The following is a 21,055-nucleotide window of genomic DNA, read 5'->3' as shown; positions in this document are numbered from 1 at the left end:
CGACGAAATTACACCAATATCCCAAATGTATGCAACTATATCTTTGTACATACTTGCGAAACAGATTTCAATATTTAAGCTTCTCTTCGCCAAGCTTGTGTTCAAGTTTTTATGCAAGCAGTTATTTTTATAGCGTTAAGTTTCTCTACCATTCTGCGATTTCGATTGAAGCGATAAACTTTTTCTCATTATCAATCGAGTTTTTCTTATGTAAATTACCGTCGTCTATGGCAGGGAAATCCGGTATGCCGGAGATTATTAGCGGACAAAATAGGACACTGCTCGCTACTAATCAAAATTTCAATCATATATAATTGGAAATACGTGGCTTGATACATTCACATCGAAACTTAGAAATATTTCCAATCAATATTAATAATTGATACAAAATAGACTGAGCTGTAAGTGTTTAAAACCTGACCACATTTTTACGTGTATGTTTCCTTTAGTTTCTGATTTGCACCCCTATATAGAAAATAAAGATGTGTTCCACATCAAAAATCTGATTTATTACTTGTAAACATGTCCAAACACTGTAATCGCGGCAGTGATATTTTACGCCTTCAGCTATCTCACGCAATTTCAATTTACAATTAGATGTAATCAATATGTGGAGTAACCACTTCAACTGGACGACCAGAATTTTCTTGGTTGTTTTCGATAAAGCAGAATCCGGAAAATACTTTTGAAGCCATTGTTAAGCTTGTACATTATTTGTTTTTTCATCAAGAAGGAACGATAAATTAACACATGAAATTGTTTTGAACCTATAGTTTCGAAAATGTTAAAAGTAGTTTCTCTTGAATGGTGGATGCTTGTTTCTGATTATTTAAAATTTCATAACATTTCACACATAATCTTTTGAACTTTGGTACTTCATTAACGTCATATGGTTTTGTCAATGATCGCGCCATCTGTTTCTTAGATAAACGACTTAATGGAGTGATTGGTTATTAATTTAATTATTGTTTCTATTAATAATGAGAAAGCTAATTTGATTGTTTAGTTCGATTTAGTTCTTTCTCCATAGGAACTCAATGAAATCATTTGTGTAAGAAGCCTCTAAAATTTTATCGACAACCAATAGCTCGAAGAAATGATAGGATAATTCGAAAGCACAAAATTTATGATGTGATGCAGATCCACATATAGGTACAGTTAAAAGTTGTGGAAGTTTGTTCAGTTGCATCGAAATTTATGCTCACATTAATTTGAAAATGATCACACCATAATATTCCATAGTATTACTTTCGGAAACAGTATTTAATCTGTCATCGTCATCCGTTCAGTAAGATTCATTCACACGATCGACGATCGTGACGATCGACTTAATTAATGACATAATTGTTATGAATTTCCAAGCACAAAATTAACGAGCCTTTTCTTTCTTTTTCCAGTATCTAGGGAAAATTTTAGGACCCAGTTTACCGATCAAACACTCGGACAAGTTCGTCGCCGGTGCTGGGGCTGGTGTAACCGCCGTTACACTAACCTACCCATTGGATACGATCCGTGCCCGACTAGCATTCCAGGTTACCGGTGAGCATCGGTACAACGGCATTTTGCATACGGCCAGTACCATTTTTAAGACTGTAAGTGTGAGGTGGTGAAGCAGCGTATCAGTTGATTAGCAAACGCAATTATACTTTGATTACAGGAAGGGGGCGTCCGAGCACTGTACCGAGGCTTCGTACCCACCCTGATGGGTATGGTTCCATATGCTGGTTTTTCGTTCTACTGCTTCGAAATGCTTAAGTTCGTGTGTATGAAGTATGCCCCCCAGCTGACGTGTGATGAGTGCGAAAGGAACACAGGTGAGTCGGCCGTGCTGTTGAATAATAGCTTACGTCTGCTTCAGGCAACTACCAACAGTTGTTGATTGCTTATGACCATGTGTTGGTAGATGTTGACTTGTTCAGATGAGATGTCACACTACGTAATAATTTGGATGCTTTTACGTTGAGATTGCTCTATCGGCAGGGAGGAATTAATTTCTATGAATGTTAACTTGCTTTTAAGTATCTCCCAACTGATCGGTAACGATTTCACTGGCGTTCAAACTATTCCACAGGTGAATCGGTTGTATTTGTCAATTAATAATGCTTCTGTTGTTTGTTGATCTATCACAGGTGGCCTTGTATTGTCAGTACCGGCCAAATTGTTGTGTGGTGGATTCGCCGGTGCGGTGGCACAATCCTTCTCCTACCCGCTGGACGTGACTCGGAGGCGGATGCAGCTAGCCATGATGAACCCCGAGACAGCTAAGTTTGGGTAAGTTCGCTCTCAGGTGATGAAGTAGACAATAAATTTTATGCAGATGAAACACTTTCGACTCAACTTGCTTGGTTTTCTCAATTGGTGCTTGGATCCGGATCTTGCTTTCCTGTTATAAGATATGACAACAATGTTATTCGTTTAAGAGTTGAATTTCAAGTGGTTTCGATAAGATATGTTTGTGAATGACGACACTGGGGTTGACTCTGTTGTCTTTAACGATTTATTAATTTTAGTTTGTTTGACGTAAAACCGCCATAATTGAGTTAAGTTTTTTGCAATGACTGAGTGGAAACATATGTTGGAGAAGCCAAATGAATGAAAAACTAACAGAAAAGATGATTTATTGGAAAAGGATACGCTCAGAGACAGTGTTGTCTTTGACGCATCAAAAAGAAAAAAAAACTCAAATGTGGAGCATAACGCTTACCTTCACAGACAAACATCGAGCGTAATTTTTCTGCACATTTCGTTGAAGGAACGACGGAAGATAGCTTAGCATGTTAAATAGTAAGAATGATGATAAAGATTCTAAGTTCAAAGAATGGACTCATGAATAGTCATAAGTTACGAGCTGCTTGTGACTAGTGATAAGACTTCGATGTTGTTTTTCAGATCTATCTATATCGTATTTACCATAAGAAAGGATGACTGCTCGAAATGAATCATTCAATTTACCCTGTTCCTTATTTATGCTCGCAGTGATTCTTGTGACGTATTTGTCGAATGACTTCCAGTTTGTGAGTCAAACGGTTTTTTTTTTTCAGATTCTGAGAAAATCGACCACTGACTGACAGTGAGCCTCTAAAAGTCTTCAAATTGCTAGGAAAAACACAGTGAAAATGGATTTCCGAAAATTTTTTGATCGCACAAATGAGTGGCGAGGCCGACTGGAGGATGAGTATTAGGGTAACAGAGGTATTTTGGCCACTTCATATATTTTGACCCACCTAACAAACTTTATGGATTTAACCGATGTTAAGTAACCTATGTTGCATCAGTTTGAAGATAATCACATTAAATTATCTATTGCGGAAGGGTGTTTCAAAGATATTGCAACATTTGGTGGATATTGGGCCGAAATACTTCTGTTACTCTATGTCTCTTAGTCTCTCGATTAAAAAGTGATATTGAAGTGTTTTTAAAGACTTTCGTTATTTTTAAAGACAAGTTGGCCCATTCCATTCATTTAATCAGTTGTGCAGCTAATCCGAATTGATTACGAATATGGGTAGCACAATTAAAGTTAGAAGAGAAGCGTGTTATAGGGAGTTCTCGGTGATTTTCCGAATCTGGGAAATTTTCAGAATCTGTGCATCACACTCGGGATCTGTGAGGCACGGATAAGTCTGTGAACCTAGCATCTCTGTTCTATCGGTGGGCCAGTATAGTACATGCACTGGGACTGAGTCAACTGTGGTATTAGGAGATACCGGGTTCACGGATTGATCTGTTTTTCAAGGTTTTTCGATTTGCTTTGGCTTTATTTGCAAGGGTTTTTCTGAGTGACACTGCTTTCTGAAATCGATAATAGACTAATAATGTGCTTCAGATTCTTAGAACTGTTAAGGAAATCACAGGCAGAGCGTTTAAGAGTAGACGAACTTTGCGCTAAATCGTATTCAGAGTTGGCAGCACCCTCTCAGATTTCAACACTACATTGCCCAAAGAAGTCATTTTGACTGCTTTTCGATTTCAATTAACTGTTTAAAATTTTGTGACTTTTTGTGGAATAAAATTATTTATATATATATATATATATATATATATATATATATATATATATATATATATATATATATATATATATATATATATATATATATATATATATATATATATATATATATATATATATATATATATATATGGAAAATTTTGTTTAAACTAATTTCTTTACATATTAGGTATTTTCATTCTTTTTTTAATTTTTTTTTCAGTCATTTCGAATGCTTTTGGGCAATATTTCGGGCTTTCTAGAGTTAATGAAACTATCTGTACATGAAGACTGTCACAAAAAGCCACTTTGCATACTTTGTTTTTTTTTCGAAAATTATCTAAATCTTTTGAAGAGGGTCAAACCTTTTTTACCATTTTTTTTTCAAATGGCTATGGTCTGAAAATGGTAAATCATACATAAAATATTGTAGTCACAAAATTAGTCAAATTTTTGAAAAAAAATATTTAAAAATTTCTTCACCGACTCCTACCCTGAAAAAAGTCAATTTAAAAAAAATACATTAAATTTTACAATCGATTTATTAAAAAAAACATCTTTGATTTGGATAAAATTGTGTTCCGAGATAGATAATTATGTTCCTTACCTAACGTCAAAAGCTCAAGTTAGGCACGTTTAAGGAAAAAAAAGTAATCTGAAAAAAACTTTTCCTTGTCCAAACTGAGTTTTTTTCAGTATATTTATTAAAATTAAACCAGTGATAGTCGTAATCATTTCAGAATCCAATAAATCTAAGTTTGTTAGAAGATATTGTCTAATTTAGCAAATAAGTATATTTTCAATAATCTAGAATTCCATTGAAAATAGTTTATGTCATCAAACAAATATTCCATTTTTACTTCTTTATTTAATTGTCTAGTTCTGAGGAAGGATTAGAAAAAGAAATAACCACCACAATATTATGTATTGAATTTTGCATAATTATTTATTTAGTTTTATATGTAACATTTGTCAGCTTCATGCATGCTATTTTATATCTTTGGTTCATTTTCTGAATTATAATACCTTTTTGCCTTTACTTTGCCACCAGCAGTCACGTACCCAGAGGGGGGGGGGGCCCGAGGGGCCCGGGCCCCTCCCGAAATCAAAAACAGATATATAATTATTTAGAAGGTCTAAGACATGTGTTGCAGAAATAACAAGACAGTAAACGCAAAGAAATGTAATACAATAACAGTTCCAGTGGAAAAGTTTAAAGTGTCTGTTAAAATAACCCGTAAAAGGCACACCGTGAATTAGGTACATAAGCAATCTTCAGTAACATTATTTTTTATCTTTGGGCCCCTCCCGAAACGAAATCCTGGGTACGGGCCTGGCCACCAGGAATAGGCCCACAACCGTGGAATTTCTGAGTGCAAGATATTGTTCTGGTGTTATTATACAGTTCATCGAGTTCTTCGGACAATTTGTTGTACTGTTCAGTTGTTATATATAGCTGAAATTTAATTTTGTGATATGTTCATCAGTTTGTTCAACTGCCCAATTATATAACCCTCGGGGAGTTGTTATGGTATTTCCATAGTTGCGAGCAAGACTGACTCTTTTTGCCATTCGCTTGAGAGTGCTACAACGAAGAGAGCAGGACACACTCTAGTGAATAGGAGGATCGAAGAGATCACATGGACAAAAGTATAACTACCCTATTCCGTACCTATTGCAGCTGTTGTCATCTTGACGAATTCGTTGGATAGTTTTGAGTATGTGTGTCAATAGGGGGTTTTCAGGTTCTGGTTTTAAACATGTCTACTGACTGAAGATATACGATCAACTAATTTTGTTCGTTATATACTCTGAACTTTGTCATCCTTTTCCTATTGACGTCATTGATCGTTTCGAAATAAAATTCAATTGTGCTGAAGTTCAATGAAAAAAGTAAAATACGGACGGTCAATTATTGACAATTTCACGAGTCGAAACGCCATTCGCTGCTCACGGTCACTGTTATGTACCAACATTCCAGTTAACCTGTAACGTGGTACCGGTAAAAGGAAAATTATTTTATTATTTTGAAAGGCACATTGTTTTGGCACTGTCTGACATATAAAAGCAGTGCAGTCTCGATTGTAATTGTGCTATTGTGTGCATCTAGTTACCCTTGACGCAACTCAATGGAACAAGAAACCGAACAATCATCAAACTGTGGAATATCGTATGCGGTGCTACAGACACAATTCTGCCCCGCACCCTGAACAAGTGTCCGGTAAAATTCGTGCTGTTGAAAAAATATGCGTTTCTGCATGACGACTGTATATGGCAAGTGATGCTCTGTGTGCCTTGTAAATCGCTCGTTAAGTTGCGCAAAACCGCAAATGTTTGTATTTTTTTTGTCTGGCACCACCTTTGCATAGCCTGTTTGGATGCTCAATAACAAATGTATTCCGGTTTGTTTGACAAAGCAGCGTAACGCGTATCGCGTCGTATTTTCACATACTACAAGGAACCCGAAGATTGGTTTTGTTTTGCTATGGGCATCGCACGATGGAATCTGAGAGAAACGGATTTGTATATAAATAAGTCGACGTGAACATAGCATAAGGTCACATAAACCCACGATGGTAAATAGATAGGTGGTGAGATTTTTCTTTGTGTGAGTGCGGTTGTTTTTTTTTAGAAAAGTGGGGAAAAAAGTGTAAACATCGAGCGTTTCAGGATCATCCTGAAAAACAAAGACAAAGAAGAAGAACCGAGAATAAAGTTTTATTTCTTTTTTACCAAGACGGGAATACTTGAGAACTTGGAAAAATTAAATTACATATCCGAAAACACCAGCTCTATAATAGTATTTTTAGACATGTTTTGTTCCGATGTTTACTTGCGTGGATCCCGGTGCCATACTAAATTTCGTGAGAAAATTCTAAACACAACCAAAACCGCCCTTTCTCACCACCAGTGTTAATTCACCATCGTGACACAATCCTTTGTTTACTTTCTCTTCATGTTAATAACTTCTTAATTTCACGTTTATTTACAAAATATTCGTGTAGAATGAAAGATAATATTTCCATTCTGCTAACAGTACCAGATATGTAACGAACATTCGTGTAATAACGCAGATATAATCGAAAGAGAAAGTAAACCAAGAGAACTTGTCAATGGCTTTTAGGCCCTTCTGAAATGTTTACGTCGAAATGTTGTAAGCTGAGGATCGATGATCTTCGCCTAATGTTGAAGAATACGAAGATAGCACAAACCATTTAGCAGGTGTTCGAAGTTCGTGATCTCTCGCCAACGAGTTTTGGAATTTGCAGGTGACAAATCCGGTTTGCGAGTGTCGGTCATGGGCGGGGCACTCGTGTGGCGTAGAGCGTGCTTGAATTTCGTGTTCTCGAATCGATGTGTGCCACAATGTCCAGCAACCAGACAAGGTTGTTTGGGTCGATATGAGTTAAAGTGTTCACCAAATCGTTTATTGACGTGGAATTAGATATGGAATTACTGCTTTAAAACGTTTCATATAATAGGATAAATCGAAGAATGGAATCTCGGCGTAACGCAAAGAGAGTTAATTTTTTTTTTCATAAATACGTTTATTTCTTAAGGCAGTTTACATAAGTTTTTCTTCGCCGTAGCATCACTTTTACATAATATTCTTATCCTAATTTAATTCTAACATAGTCACAACGTTTTGCATTTATTAAAACATATTCTCTTATTACTTAAATATCATCTTAGGTAACTCGTCATTAATTATGAAATCTACTCGGAAATATTATTTGAACCAAACGATTAACTTCTATAAATTATAAAATAAGCTGTTATTTTCAGACATTTTGTTAATAATTTCATAAACTGTTTCGAGTTTGTTTGTATCATTACATTATTTTTATTCTAATTTAGCTATTGGTTGAACTCATGGACGCAGCTGGGATCAGAACTAAGTCTTGAAAGGGGCCTTTATTAAATTGAAACTCCAGTTTTCTTTATGAAATGATAAATAAGTTTCATGTATGAAAGGTCACGACAAGCAAGAATGTCTCGAACTGGGATATTGGATAGTCTACCTTGGGTACGCAAGGAATTTATTAGTTGAGATCTGACATCACGATACTCCACGCATGTCCAAACGACATGATCAATATCTCGATAACCTTCGCCACAAGCACAATGATTAGTCTCGGAGAGCCCAATTCGAAGGAGATGTGCATCTAACGTGTAGTGATTGGACATGAGTCTGGACATCACACGAATGAAATCTCTACTCACATCCAGTCCTCTGAACCATGCCTTTGTCGATATTTTCGGAATAATTGAGTGCATCCACCGACCCAGATCATCTTTATCCCAAGAAGCTTGCCAGCTTGCAAGTGTTCTTTGGCGAGACGAGCTATAGAATTCGTTGAAAGCAATTGGTCTCTCATAAATTTCACCCTCAATAGCACCACGTTTGGCTAAAATATCGGCTCTTTCATTGCCAGGAATGGAGCAATGAGCCGGGACCCAGACTATAGTGATTAGATAATTATTGTTCAATATGTCGTTCAGGCACTGTTTTATTTTGCCCAGGAAAAACGGTTCAGTCTTGCCAGTCATGTTTGAGCGAATGGCTTCAACTGCACTCAGACTATCTGTGAAGAGGAAATAATGGTTTGGAATTAATGTGACGATTACACTCAAACTATAATGAACTGCTGCTAGCTCTGCTATATAAACAGATGCAGGTTCTTGAAGCCTAAATGAGGCCGAAACATTATTGTTGAACATACCAAACCCTGTCGCTTCTTCAATTCGCGATCCGTCCGTGTAAAACATTTTCTCAGAGTCAATATGCCTGAACTTACTTGAAAATATTTTTGGGATTTCCGTCGAACGTAGATGATCCGGGATTCCACGCACTTTGCGCTGCATGGATGTATCGAAAAATAAAGTTGAGTCAGGGACATTTAGGAGGCTGACACGGATAGGAATATATCTTGAAGGGTTGATTTCCTGTGACATATGGTTAAAATATACTGTCATGAGTTTTGTTTGAGATCGAAGCTCGACTAGTCGTTCGAAATTATTAATTACCATGGGATTCAGCACCTCACATCTTATTAGCAGGCGTGATGAAAGCTCCCAAAATCGATCTTTTAATGGAAGAACTCCCGCCAGAACTTCAAGACTCATTGTATGTGTCGAATGCATGTACCCTAAAGCAATTCGCAAACAACGATACTGAATTCGCTCCAGTTTGATAATATGAGAGTTTGCAGCGGAACGAAAGCAAACGCATCCATATTCCATCACTGAAAGTATCGTTGTCTGATACAATTTTATTAGATCTTCCGGATGAGCACCCCACCAAGATCCTGTTATTGTTCGAAGAAAATTTACTCTTTGTTGGCATTTTGTTATCAGAAACCTAATGTGTCCTCCCCACGTGCATTTGGAATCGAACCACACCCCGAGGTATTTAAAAGTTAAAACCTGTTGGATCATTCTTCCCATCATATGGAGCTGAAGCTGCGCGGGATCATGCTTTCTTAGAGAGTTCATTTATAGCTGATAGCTAATGTCAGGGTAATGTCAGAGATATAACTGGGTGATGTGAATACGAATAAAACTGACGTGGTTATTTGTACACATTCGAATATCGTTGACATTAATTTCAAGAGCTTGTACGTCAAACCCATCTCGAAAATACAAATTGTATACAGATTTGCAAGAATATCATCCACCCGTATTCAAAAATATAAATTATTGATCATTTAGGGGTTAGCCAAATTTTGTGCTAGAACACATTACCATTTTTATTATTTTTACGTTTCGTCTTTGACTTATCAGTGCAAAGCAGTTCAAATTGAACTGCTTAGTGCTAAACTCGGCAGTTCAATTCGAATCGCTAAGCAGACGTAAAGTTTCTGCTATTTACAGATCACTTCTTGTTTTGCAACGGTGTGCAATGTCTTTTCTGACGTGCCGAACGAAAACGTGTTTTCGACTATTTCTGGACGATGCAGGTTTGGTCATTTAGGTCACTCGCCAAGCGTGGACAAAAAGTATCTATAATTTCTTCAAAAACCATGCGAAATGGTCAACGGTATTATATATTCACATACTGATATGGTATGCACTTCAAAAGTAGATATTTTTAGTGATCATCTTACAAGCCAGTTCTAATTCCATATGAAAAGATCTTGTTTGAATATTATTAAGTTCTTTTATAAAATGATATATACTTGGAATCAGCTAAATGAAGTATTAACCCTCATTCTTGTTTACGGCTGTATGCGATACGTTCGAAAATATATCAAATTCGTATTCCTGTTTACTATTAAACTATCAGTTCTGGTACAGACTTGAGTTGTAATTAAAAATGTTTGATATAATTTGTTATTTGACTTGTTTTTTCGCTGATTTTGTATCATCATGCTTGCTTACGTCCGTATCAACTATTCGATGAACACATACTTTCGAAAGATTGCGAACAAGCCATTCTTGTTTTCACTCGAATGTGTATGAACGCGATTCCTGTGCAAAAGAAGGATCAGCGGCTCAGGTAGTTTTTTTTTATGAAGATTCCAATCTTCAAGGAAGTGACGAATGCTACATATTAAATAAATATCGTACTCAGAACCAATTTTATTCAAGTCGGTAAATGAAATTTTCAAACTAAACTTCGTGCAAAGTATAAAAAAGCATTTAAAATAGCAGGCCGTTCAATAGTACCTGCGAAAAATATGTTGCATTTTTTCTTGCAATTTTTCATGTCTTCGATAGTCTACATATTTATTACATTGGTAAAATCATGCATTTAATATAAAATAAAGCATGTTTACCCATGGCGTATTTTCCATAAAATACCTAAATGATGTAAAATTTGATTTGCAAAAACTTGGAACCGCGCATATATTCGAAGGCCCGCTAGAAAAAACAGCATTTTAATATGACTGCTATGCTTTCTAATTATTCTATGCAAAATTCAAATTCATGATTTGATTGCAAATCAACTTTAGATTCGAAAAAAAAATTGTTGGAAATCGCTTAAACTGTTTTAAATGTGTTCGAACGGTTGATTCGCAACATTAAACTGACGAATCGAAACCACGGCATTTCGTCTATTCGTCCGTAAACTATAATGGGACTTTTCGTTCGTACGAATGGTGTTCGAATAAACGTATCGTTTAAAGCGAAACTGGCATACATTCTAGCGTTTCGCATATGGTTAATCACAAGAATTTTCATCAAGGCTTAGCAGAATGAGGGGGATTGTCGTCATGCCAAAAGTTTTGATCTATATCAATGAACAATTTCACAATAGGCGAGAAAATCAATTGAGCATTTTGATTACAAAATTGAACATAGTTAGTGTCTGTTTTACATAGTTAGTTTTGTTTTAGCGAACAAAACATGTCGTAAGCCCATTGCACTCAATTACTGAAAATATTCCGTATCTCTACATGTCGGTTTTGCCTGTTATGCTCTGTGCGACGATTCGTTCAACTCGAGCGGTTAAAATTTTGCACGCATTTTTTTGAAACTTCACCTTAATTCTTGTTCATACGAAACATTTGGTATAACTTCAATTTTGAGCTGTTTAATTCGATCATAATTTGCTGACCATATTTTCAATGATATGGAGAAAAATTATGTTGCTGCGTTAAATGCAACAAAAGATATTAAGTTCAGTTTCACCCATTCTTGTACTGAGTACATTTTGATAAGGTGTCCCACAGTTAAGTAAGACGTACAAAAACCTGTTTGAACCCACCTAGTAGTGTAAAGGTGCCTGTCTCATAAATATTTCACTAGAAATCAATGCATATTGGACATATTGAATAACTGTTTCCGGAACCGGAATACAATATAATATATGCAGTTGCAATAAATTTTTAGCATTTACGAGTTCAAATAGTTCTGCAATCTACTTCGAAAATTTCGTACTTGATTGTGGCGTTAAATATAAAAGATAGACATTTTTAACTATCATTATCCTGGAAGTCGGATTCGGATAAAATTCGACCTTCGTCAATAGGATAATGTATATTTGAATCAAATTTCGATCGGTTCAGTTACAATAAGTTTGTTTGGTTATAAGCTAATACGACTTGCATGCTAGAGGAATTTACTGGAAATAGTTTTAAGGAATTTGTTCTATTTTCAATGCCCTCTAACAAAAAATTCAACGAAAAAAATGTTTAATTCTGAATATTGATTCCAGCGGCTAACCTTTAATGGTCTATTTCGATTAAACCAATTATTCGAAAACAGTCGAACTAAGCGAAATCCTGCACTTCTGTTACTTTTGTATATGAGATTCAAGCTAAACAGGGTATTCTTTCTGAATCAGTTGCATAGAACTTGCCTTGTGATTGAATTTTTTTTATCAATTTGGTCACAGCACACATGTGAATATTATTTAATGTTTTAATTGACATCAGTACACAACTGGTACGATATTACTGTTCTATAGACTGTAAAAATTTCATGTACTTCGCGGAGCATGCGATTCCAATGTAAATGTGTCTTCAAAAAATTTCGAATTTATTGAAATTCATTCTTTCATTCGGGCGCACATTTCATAAAGTAGTATTGATTTGTCTCTACCTCAGCCCCGTATTCCACAAAAATCACACACCGGTAACAGACATTCGTGCCTGTGGCGTGATTCTGTTTTTTTTCAGAACGGTTAAAAACTCGTGCTTATTTGTGGTCGGTATCGATGGACTCGCTTGTGTTTTCAAACGCAAATTTCGGTGTTGGTTTTCGTTTTCTTTACCGCGTGTGCGAAATCGAACACCACACACAGCGTGCTTCGTTCGTAGAGGCGGTCGTGTGTTTTCATCTTCCGTACCACCGCATGTACGTACCGGTTCGCTTTATAAAATGGTTTGAAATTTTGGACACTAATCACCTTTTAATTCCGGAACCGTAAGTCAGATCCGGATGAACTTCAGGGGTTATGTATGGAACCATAAGACCATTCATTCAGTGTAAAATGTAAAAATGAATGATGCGTGAAAATATTTGAGAAGTGCATCCAACATACAGTTCTGATCTGGCACCAAGGGTTACCCTCGTGTCCTTGCGTTGCAAAACTTTCTTAGTGATAAGAAATTGGTTTCGAGAGAAGTCTATGAAAATTTTTGTCTGAAGTTTTGCGCCATTCAGGACCAAGACTTCTCTAATGTCGTTTTCGCTTGACCTCAAAACGGAGCATATTTGATCCACACCGAACAATCCAAAACAGATATAAGAGAGTCTTGAAGCTCTCGTAAAAATAATGGATTTTTTCCCAACCTGGTATAGGGCTATTGTACCATAAGTCATCGCATTAGTAGAGTCACCATATTATTTTGTCGATTACTCGGCTTTCAATCAACGGATTGCGACAGAATCGGATTCAATATCCTTGAATCAGTTCTAAGAAGCAATTCCGCTGAATATAAAGTTCGATTCTGTTATAGCGATGCTTTACGGTGTAAAATGTACAAAATGAGCTAAAAAAGTGCCCTCGATTTTCTCACCGCTCATTCCTATTTGCTCAAGCTTAGGTTCAAATTCAAGACCTCATATCACCCTACCGAATTTCATCTGGATACGATATATTTATATTTATATTTATGTATATTTATATTTATTTAGTATAAAAATTTAATTTTCTTCTAATATGTTACATTAACAATTCCGATAGAAAATAGTCTCTTCATGACCAAGTTGCTGCGGCTAGTTTTCCGGGAAGTTCCAAACGAGCGAACCGACTGTGTCTTCAAATTTAAAGCTGGTAAAGCACCACAGTTTTTTTAAGTACATATCATAAACTAGTATACATATTTTAAGTGAAAAATTCAATTTTTTACATGAAAATTTCATATTGTAAAAAAACAATTTATCAAGGAACTTCAACGTGGTATACTAGATAATGTGTTTATAAAAGTCCCCTCAAAATTTGCGAACAATCGATAAAGACTTGTACCTGCTATGAGTTCGCCCGATTTTGAAGATCGTGTTTTGAGAAAAAAACGCTTTTTAAGTTGTCTTGAGATGCAATAAAAGCGGCACGAGGCTCCTCAGCAAACTGTCGTACACAACGAGTTCAAAATTTGTTTTGAACACAAGACATTTTTTTCTCATTCAATTTGATTTTCTGAAAGTTTCATGGTGGCATTACCTCTTAAGGATGCAAATTGCAAGCGTAATAGTCGAGTTTCGTTTCAAAGGAATCGCATTTGCGGTTGCTGGTAATTTGTAGAATTTGCATCTCTAATGGCTATATTAAAATAACAATTCAAGGTAAAAACTCCAAAATCGTTTCTCTTGGACCTTAGTCCAGAAGAGCAAATCGTTCATCGAAAAAAATCACGCGTGCCGTTTAATAAATTCTTTTTCGATGCTAATCACTCAATCATGCTAACTAATATATAATTACTTGTGTTTTTCTTTTTCTCGTTTCAAATTACACGCACTGGTGACGGTTATAAATGGCTTACAAACAACACTTCGTCGATGGTTCCACATAAATTCTCGCTTATTTCTCTATCCAACTTTACGTGTGCACTAACCTAAATAACATCAATCTATTACAAATGCTAACTAAATAACAATGAAAAAAAAAACAACAACTATCTTTGCAATCTCATCTATGGGTTCTATGAAATGGTTAAAACAAAAACTACTGGAAATGGTGATGGATGGATGACATACAATGTTTCTCGCACTCTACTAAACCGTTTGCTTAATCATCGATGGAAACGCGGATGGAAAAAAATCTTGCACGACGACGTCTCATTAATTAGGAGGTGGGTAACTTATTCGGCTTCAAAGTGACTAGTACATCATAATGGGTTGCGGTGGGAGTTGGATTGACTTTTATTTGAAGTACCTAATTTGTTTTACCCCTAATTCCAATTTAGCTGACTATGATTGTTATGAAACTGAGCGTGGCAGCGAGCGCGGTTTTCGGTATCTAGTTATTTGATGTGGCTGCTGTCGGTCATTGGCACGGCAAGTGAATGGCTTCTGTTTTTACATCGCGCAGTGGTCCGGATCCGCAATTTAGGGGGACAAAAATATTTGTGGTCTTCAAGTTTTTTATTGATAGATGCATTCAGATAAACCTTTTCGAACTGAAGTTATTGCAAACCTAATTTAAAAACAGGAAATTTTGAAACTGTTGTTGTTCAAGGTGGAGGCCAACGAAAAATTTGTCCTTTCTTTGCATTGGTTAGAGCATGCTTTCAAGTATGTTTGTTAAAAGGCGGAGGAGATATTTTTTTGATTTTTTCAAATTGTGTTCAAACAGTTTCTTTCATTGGAAAACGTAATCAACTTTTTTAAAATGACTGTTGTCGAAAAATGAAGTCCTACAGCAGCAAAGTATTCTATGAAAGGTTTCTACAAAATTAGTCAAATTTTAGAATGAAAATATTGAAAAAATTGTTAGTTGAGCCTTACACTGAAAAAATCGATTTTATAAATTTGTACATTGTGATACCACAATGGTGTATTCAGCAAAATTGTTTGATATAAAATGTTCTTCTAATTTGCCGATCTCTATCTCAATACGTTCGAGAAATAATTTTCGGATCACCCTAATTATAAGAGCCACTTTAATTACGTCTATATCCAACGAAGGCTTCTTCGATGCTGATCATTTGTTCTGCAGACATCGCTGCTCTAAAGTATAAGGTTAGGCCATAAATATTGTTGTCCCCCTAAATTGTGGATCTGGACCACTGTGCATTGGATCTGATGGAGGTAGTAAAATGTAAGAATGAAATAGTTTAAGTGGCAGCCTAGAAGTTTACGGTCTATCAGAATCACCGGGTTCAACGTTTTTTTGACGTATTTTTTAATATATCAGTTTTGGCCCGTTATTCTGAGATGATCACAAAATGCAATGGACTGGAATGATTTTTTTTCGGACTTTCTAACAAACCCGCATCTAATGATTGTGCACCATAAAACTTAATTCGGTATTTTTTTACCTTTTGACGAGTTTAGAACAGTCGAACTACCGAACATTCTCATTCTACTGATATATCAGCACAATAGTTGAAAGCAGTACCTTAAAGTACCGCTGTGATGAAATGTTATGTTTTCTGAAAAAATCAGCAACCGAAGTTGGAACAGCTGAGATCGGTAATCAAATTTAAGTGTGTGTGTTATTTGATCGACAGAATGCAATAAGTGGATATGAAGGTGGATAAAACGGCAGGTTGGAAAAGTAGTGACATTACCACATATAGGGTAACGGTACCCCAATTTCATCTCAGCTAAAGTATTAATCTTATATACGAGAACCATTATATACGAAATATATATATATATATATATATATATATATATATATATATATATATATATATATATATATATATATATATATATATATATATATATATATATATATATATATATATATATATATATATATATATATATATATATATATATATATATATATATATATATATATATATATATATATATATATATATATATATATATATATATATATATATATATATATATATATATATATATATATATATATATATATATATATATATATATATATATATATATATATATATAAGATATTCAAAGACACCAAAAACTAGAAGTGAGAAATAAGAAAGCTAAACCAAAAAATCTGATTTTTTAGGAACACCCTAAGTTGCTCTATTAAAATAGCATTAAAACCGTTAGAGATACTACAATAGTCATTTAGGGCTTAGCCAAATTTTGTGCTAGAGCACATAACCGTTTTTATTATTTTTAAGTTTCATCTTTGACTCATCAGTGCAGAGCAGTTCAAATTGAACTGCTTAGTGCTAAACTCGGCAGTTCAATTTGAACCGCTAAGCAGACGTAAAGTTTCTGCTATTTACAGAACACAACAAAAAGTGTTCTGTAAATAGCAGAAACTTTACGTCTGCTTAGCGGTTCAAATTGAACTGCCGAGTTTAGCACTAAGCAGTTCATTTTGAACTGCTCTGCACTGATGAGTCAAAGACGATACGTAAAAATAATACTACAATAGTGTTTTCGGCAAAGTTGCTTGATATAAGTTTTCCTACAATTTTGCCGAAGAATGCAGTCCTCTATCTCAACACATACGAAAAAATTTTTTTTGGATCACCCTCATCATAGCTCTAAAGTATAAGGCTAAACAACAAATGTTTTTGTCCCCCTAAATCAGTGATGTCCGAGCTCAGCACACGAGCTGCAGTGTGTACCTATTGAACTCGTGTGCTGTGCTTTTCAAACCAGATCCATGAGCGTGTGCTATTTGTGTAGTTTACCTACTGACAAGAGACAATACAAGAGCGGACACTGTGTGCTTAAAAATTATTATGTTATTTAAAAAAAAACGGACACTCAACTCAGCACGTGAGTCAGCTCACGAGCTAGCTCCCCATTCCAGCTCATGAGTCAGCAGATTCGGCTGTTCGGCTGTTCGGCCATCCATGGAAGTTGACCATCAATGTTAACTTCCCTCTCTGAGCAGCCTAGATAGCCGTGTAGTGTCGGTAGCGGTTTCCCAACTGCTAAGAATAACGCTACGGTGCACCTGTACCGGTGGTATAAGTCCACCAAACAGGTAAGCCGTGTGGCATCCGGCGGAATTATTTTTTACCAAGAATTGATCCACTGGTTTCCTATTCCATGTCGTAAAAGGCCACAAAAATAGGAACTCCTAAGTCAAGGTGTATTTCCGTGCCGATGGCTGAATGGCTGCAGGAGGTTAAACATTGCAGTCGTGAACGGAATATCTTGGGTTTTTCCCTTACTGGATACACGCAATGCTTAGCAATCAACTTCTTTGATCATCGATTCGGCAGGCCAGAGATTAGAAAGCTGAGTGTCTGTGGGTGTCCTCAAGGTGGTGTACTATCCCCACTTTTATGGAACCTAGTCGCTGATAGTTTGTTAAGGAAACTTAATAACCTTGGATTTCCGACTTATGGTTTTGCCGACGATTATCATATATTGATGACCGGTATAAGCATTAACACTCTCTTTGATTTAATGCAGCAAGCCCTGCGATCTGTTGAACAATGGTGTTGTCAGGTTTGGATTATCTGTAAATCCGGGCAAAACATCAATAGTGCTTTTCACTCATCGTAGGATAATTACAGGAGCTCGTCCGTTGCAGTTCTTTGGTTCAGGGGTCACTGTGGTCGATCAAGTTAAATACGTCGGGGTTATTCTTGACTCAAAACTGAATTGGTCTGCTCACATTGATTTCAGGATTAAAAGAGCTTGCATGGCTTTCGGCCAATGCAGACGAGCTTTTGGAAAATCATGGGGACTCAAACCCAGATATATTCATTGGATCTACACAACTATTGTTAGACCAATTTTAGCATATGGATGTCTTGTATGGTGGCAGAAAGGAGAAGTCGCGACAGTTCAGTCAAAGCTAAATCATCTCCAAAGGATGGTCCTAATGGCGATGACAGGAGCATTCACGACAACTCCTACTGCTGCTCTAGAGGCGCTACTGTGCATTAAACCACTACATGTGTTCCTAAAACAAGAAGCATTATTTTGTGCATACCGTCTTAGGGTTACAGGGCTTTGGAACAGTAACCCATTAGAATATGCTACCAGTCACACTCGCTTGTGGTCTCAAATGGTTACGTGGGATGAGTATTTACTCGCTCCTAGTGACCTAACTCTCACATGCAGTTTTCCTTTTAAAACATTCAATGTGAGCTATCCTCTTCGTTAGGAATGATTGTCTGGTTGTCTGGAACGACAACTTGATGAACACATAGTTTGTTTTACGGACGGTTCTCTGTTGAATGGTCGTGCTGGTGCTGGTATCTACTGTCGTGAAATAGGCTGGAGCAGTCTCATTCACTTGGTAGATACTGTACTGTGTTCCAAGCAGAAATCTACGCAATTCTGTGTGGAGTACAATCGGCACTTCAGCAGAGGATCTGTGGTAAACGTATTTATTTTTGTTCCGACAGTCAGGCAGCCTTAAAAGCACTCAGTTCGAATGACTCACGGTCGAATCTAGTGATCGCATGTCGAACTCAAATTGAAGACCTCAGCATTTCAAATGCTGTTTACTTCTTATGGGTACCCGGCCATTCTGGTATTACTGGAAATGAATGGGCTGATGAGTTGGCTAGAGCTGGTGCAACGAATGATTTCGTTGGTCCTGAACCAGCTTTACCACTTTCAACTAGTTGGATAAAGCACAAGATACGTTCTTGGGCTGCATCCAAACATGCCAGCTACTGGTGCAGCTTGCAAACTTGCGCTCAGACAAAGCATTTCTACCAGATTTAGATCTGAAAATGTCAAAGTGTCTACTGCATTTCTCCAAGTATCATTGAAGTGTTCTGGTCAGAGCTCTGACTGGACATTGCAAACTCAATTATCACATGGCTACTATTCAACGTGCTGAGTATTATTCGTGTGATTTGTGTGAATGCGATTATGGTACTTCATATCATCTGATATGTAACTGTCCCGCATTGACGCAGCTACGTATCCGGGTTTTTGGTTCTCCATACATGGTTGAGTCTGTGTATGCGGAGCTAAAATTGAAGGATATTCTCTCGTTTCTCACCCAATGTGGTAAGGAGCTATAGTCAGAAGGGTTCATCGTTCTTCCTGGAGTGAATGAATCCCTTCTGTTAACCTTAAATAGGGTTTGGCAGATTGTTTGGCATCCTCTGGGGGGTACCGAATTTACTTCTGCTCGTACATACTGCGAGTCGTTCTGCATTCTTCCGGGAGTGCAGAATGGTGTCGCTTTTGTAAGATCTCTAAATCCTCTCGGGGGTTGGAGGTTTTATTAACAGCAGACTGTTCGGGACCTCGTAGAGGTTCAGAATTTCCTTCTGCTTCCACTAAATGTGATCCTCAGCAGATTGTTCAGCATCCCTTAGGGGTGCAGAATTTACTTCTGCTTTTATGTGTTTTTGTGTCGTCAATTTTTCCCATCCTCCTAGTCCAACCCTTACCATTTCCTTTCAATCCTTCCCTCTTATATATCGGGAAAATGATGCTAAAAACAAATTGATGGCAAGGCACAAATCTCCAAATATCAAGGGGAACGTGCCATTTGAGCCAATTTGTTCTGATTCCTGATAGCTCCCCATTCCAGCTCATGAGTCAGCAGATGAGACAGCATCGCGAGCTGGTTCTTCGAAGCATACGACTCTCGATCTAGCAGCAACACGGCACACGAGCGTGTGCTTCAGACTTCGTGTGCGTGTTTTTGAAAAGGTACAGCACACGGACTATATGAGAGCTGGCTCGTGTGCTGGGCCATCAGTGCTCTAAATTGTGGATCCGGACCACTGTGCAATACCATGTCAACATCTTGAGTGCAAGAATGTTCAACCATCGAGTACCATTTATTTTGAATACTGTACTTGCTACTCCCGCAACCGATAGTTCGTTATCGGGCACGATGTAAAATGAACTAGTTGTGTTGGTGATTTTTCTCGCGAAATTAATGTCATTTTCGCTTGAAGCCAAAAATTCCAATTCTTAAATGCTGCCAAATCCATACATTTGACAGCAGTTGGGGTCGACACTGGGTTGAGTTCCGCTTCACGCGAAAACGGCATAAGTGCGACGACCGGCCAAGTAAACATCGGAACAAAACATGGTTCAAAATTTTTTTGCAAAGCTGTTACGTTGTGATTCCGTGTTTGAAGTTCCTATTTACAAGGGATCGAGTGTGCCCAATGTGATGGAAATCTCAGTTGATTTTCAAATGGCCGTATAAGCAAGTGACAGCACAATATTGGTCTGATCGTAGCGCTGCGATCCGGCTGTCATCAAACAATTCAGCACCGTTCGCATCAACCGCGTCAACCTAAAAGCTTATCAAAAAAGATTGACGTTTACATTGCATACTGCTAGCTTAACAAAAAGAAGAAATATCAAAACTACACTCAAATAAAAATTCACGTTCGATTCACTTGAAAAATCACGTAAATTGGTTTCAAATGTCAAATTGAATATTTTACGTGACGAAAATGAATGTTATACGAACATCCCCTAAAATGAATAGAGTCATCACATAAGGTTTAAGTGAATTGACCAAACGTCAAACAATCTACGTGAATTTCCAGTGTGAAAAACTCG

The 21,055-nt window shown here is 36.7% G+C and overlaps 1 protein-coding gene across 1 annotated transcript in view; it reads left to right on the top strand.

The window, feature by feature from the left end:
• LOC131438270 (solute carrier family 25 member 16-like) overlaps nt 1–21,055 on the top strand; it is a 34,846-nt gene that overhangs the window by 9,587 nt on the left and 4,204 nt on the right. The window contains exons 3-5 of the mRNA XM_058608150.1: nt 1,398–1,592; nt 1,658–1,814; nt 2,130–2,271. Coding sequence (XP_058464133.1) covers nt 1,398–1,592; nt 1,658–1,814; nt 2,130–2,271 — 494 coding nt within the window. The remainder of the gene's footprint in view (nt 1–1,397; nt 1,593–1,657; nt 1,815–2,129; nt 2,272–21,055) is intronic.

This window comes from Malaya genurostris, chromosome 3 (assembly GCF_030247185.1).
Source record: "Malaya genurostris strain Urasoe2022 chromosome 3, Malgen_1.1, whole genome shotgun sequence".
In the NCBI taxonomy this organism is placed as follows: domain Eukaryota; kingdom Metazoa; phylum Arthropoda; class Insecta; order Diptera; family Culicidae; genus Malaya; species Malaya genurostris.
Note: the sequence above shows the minus strand (reverse complement) of the source record. Positions and strands in the feature narration are given on the sequence as shown.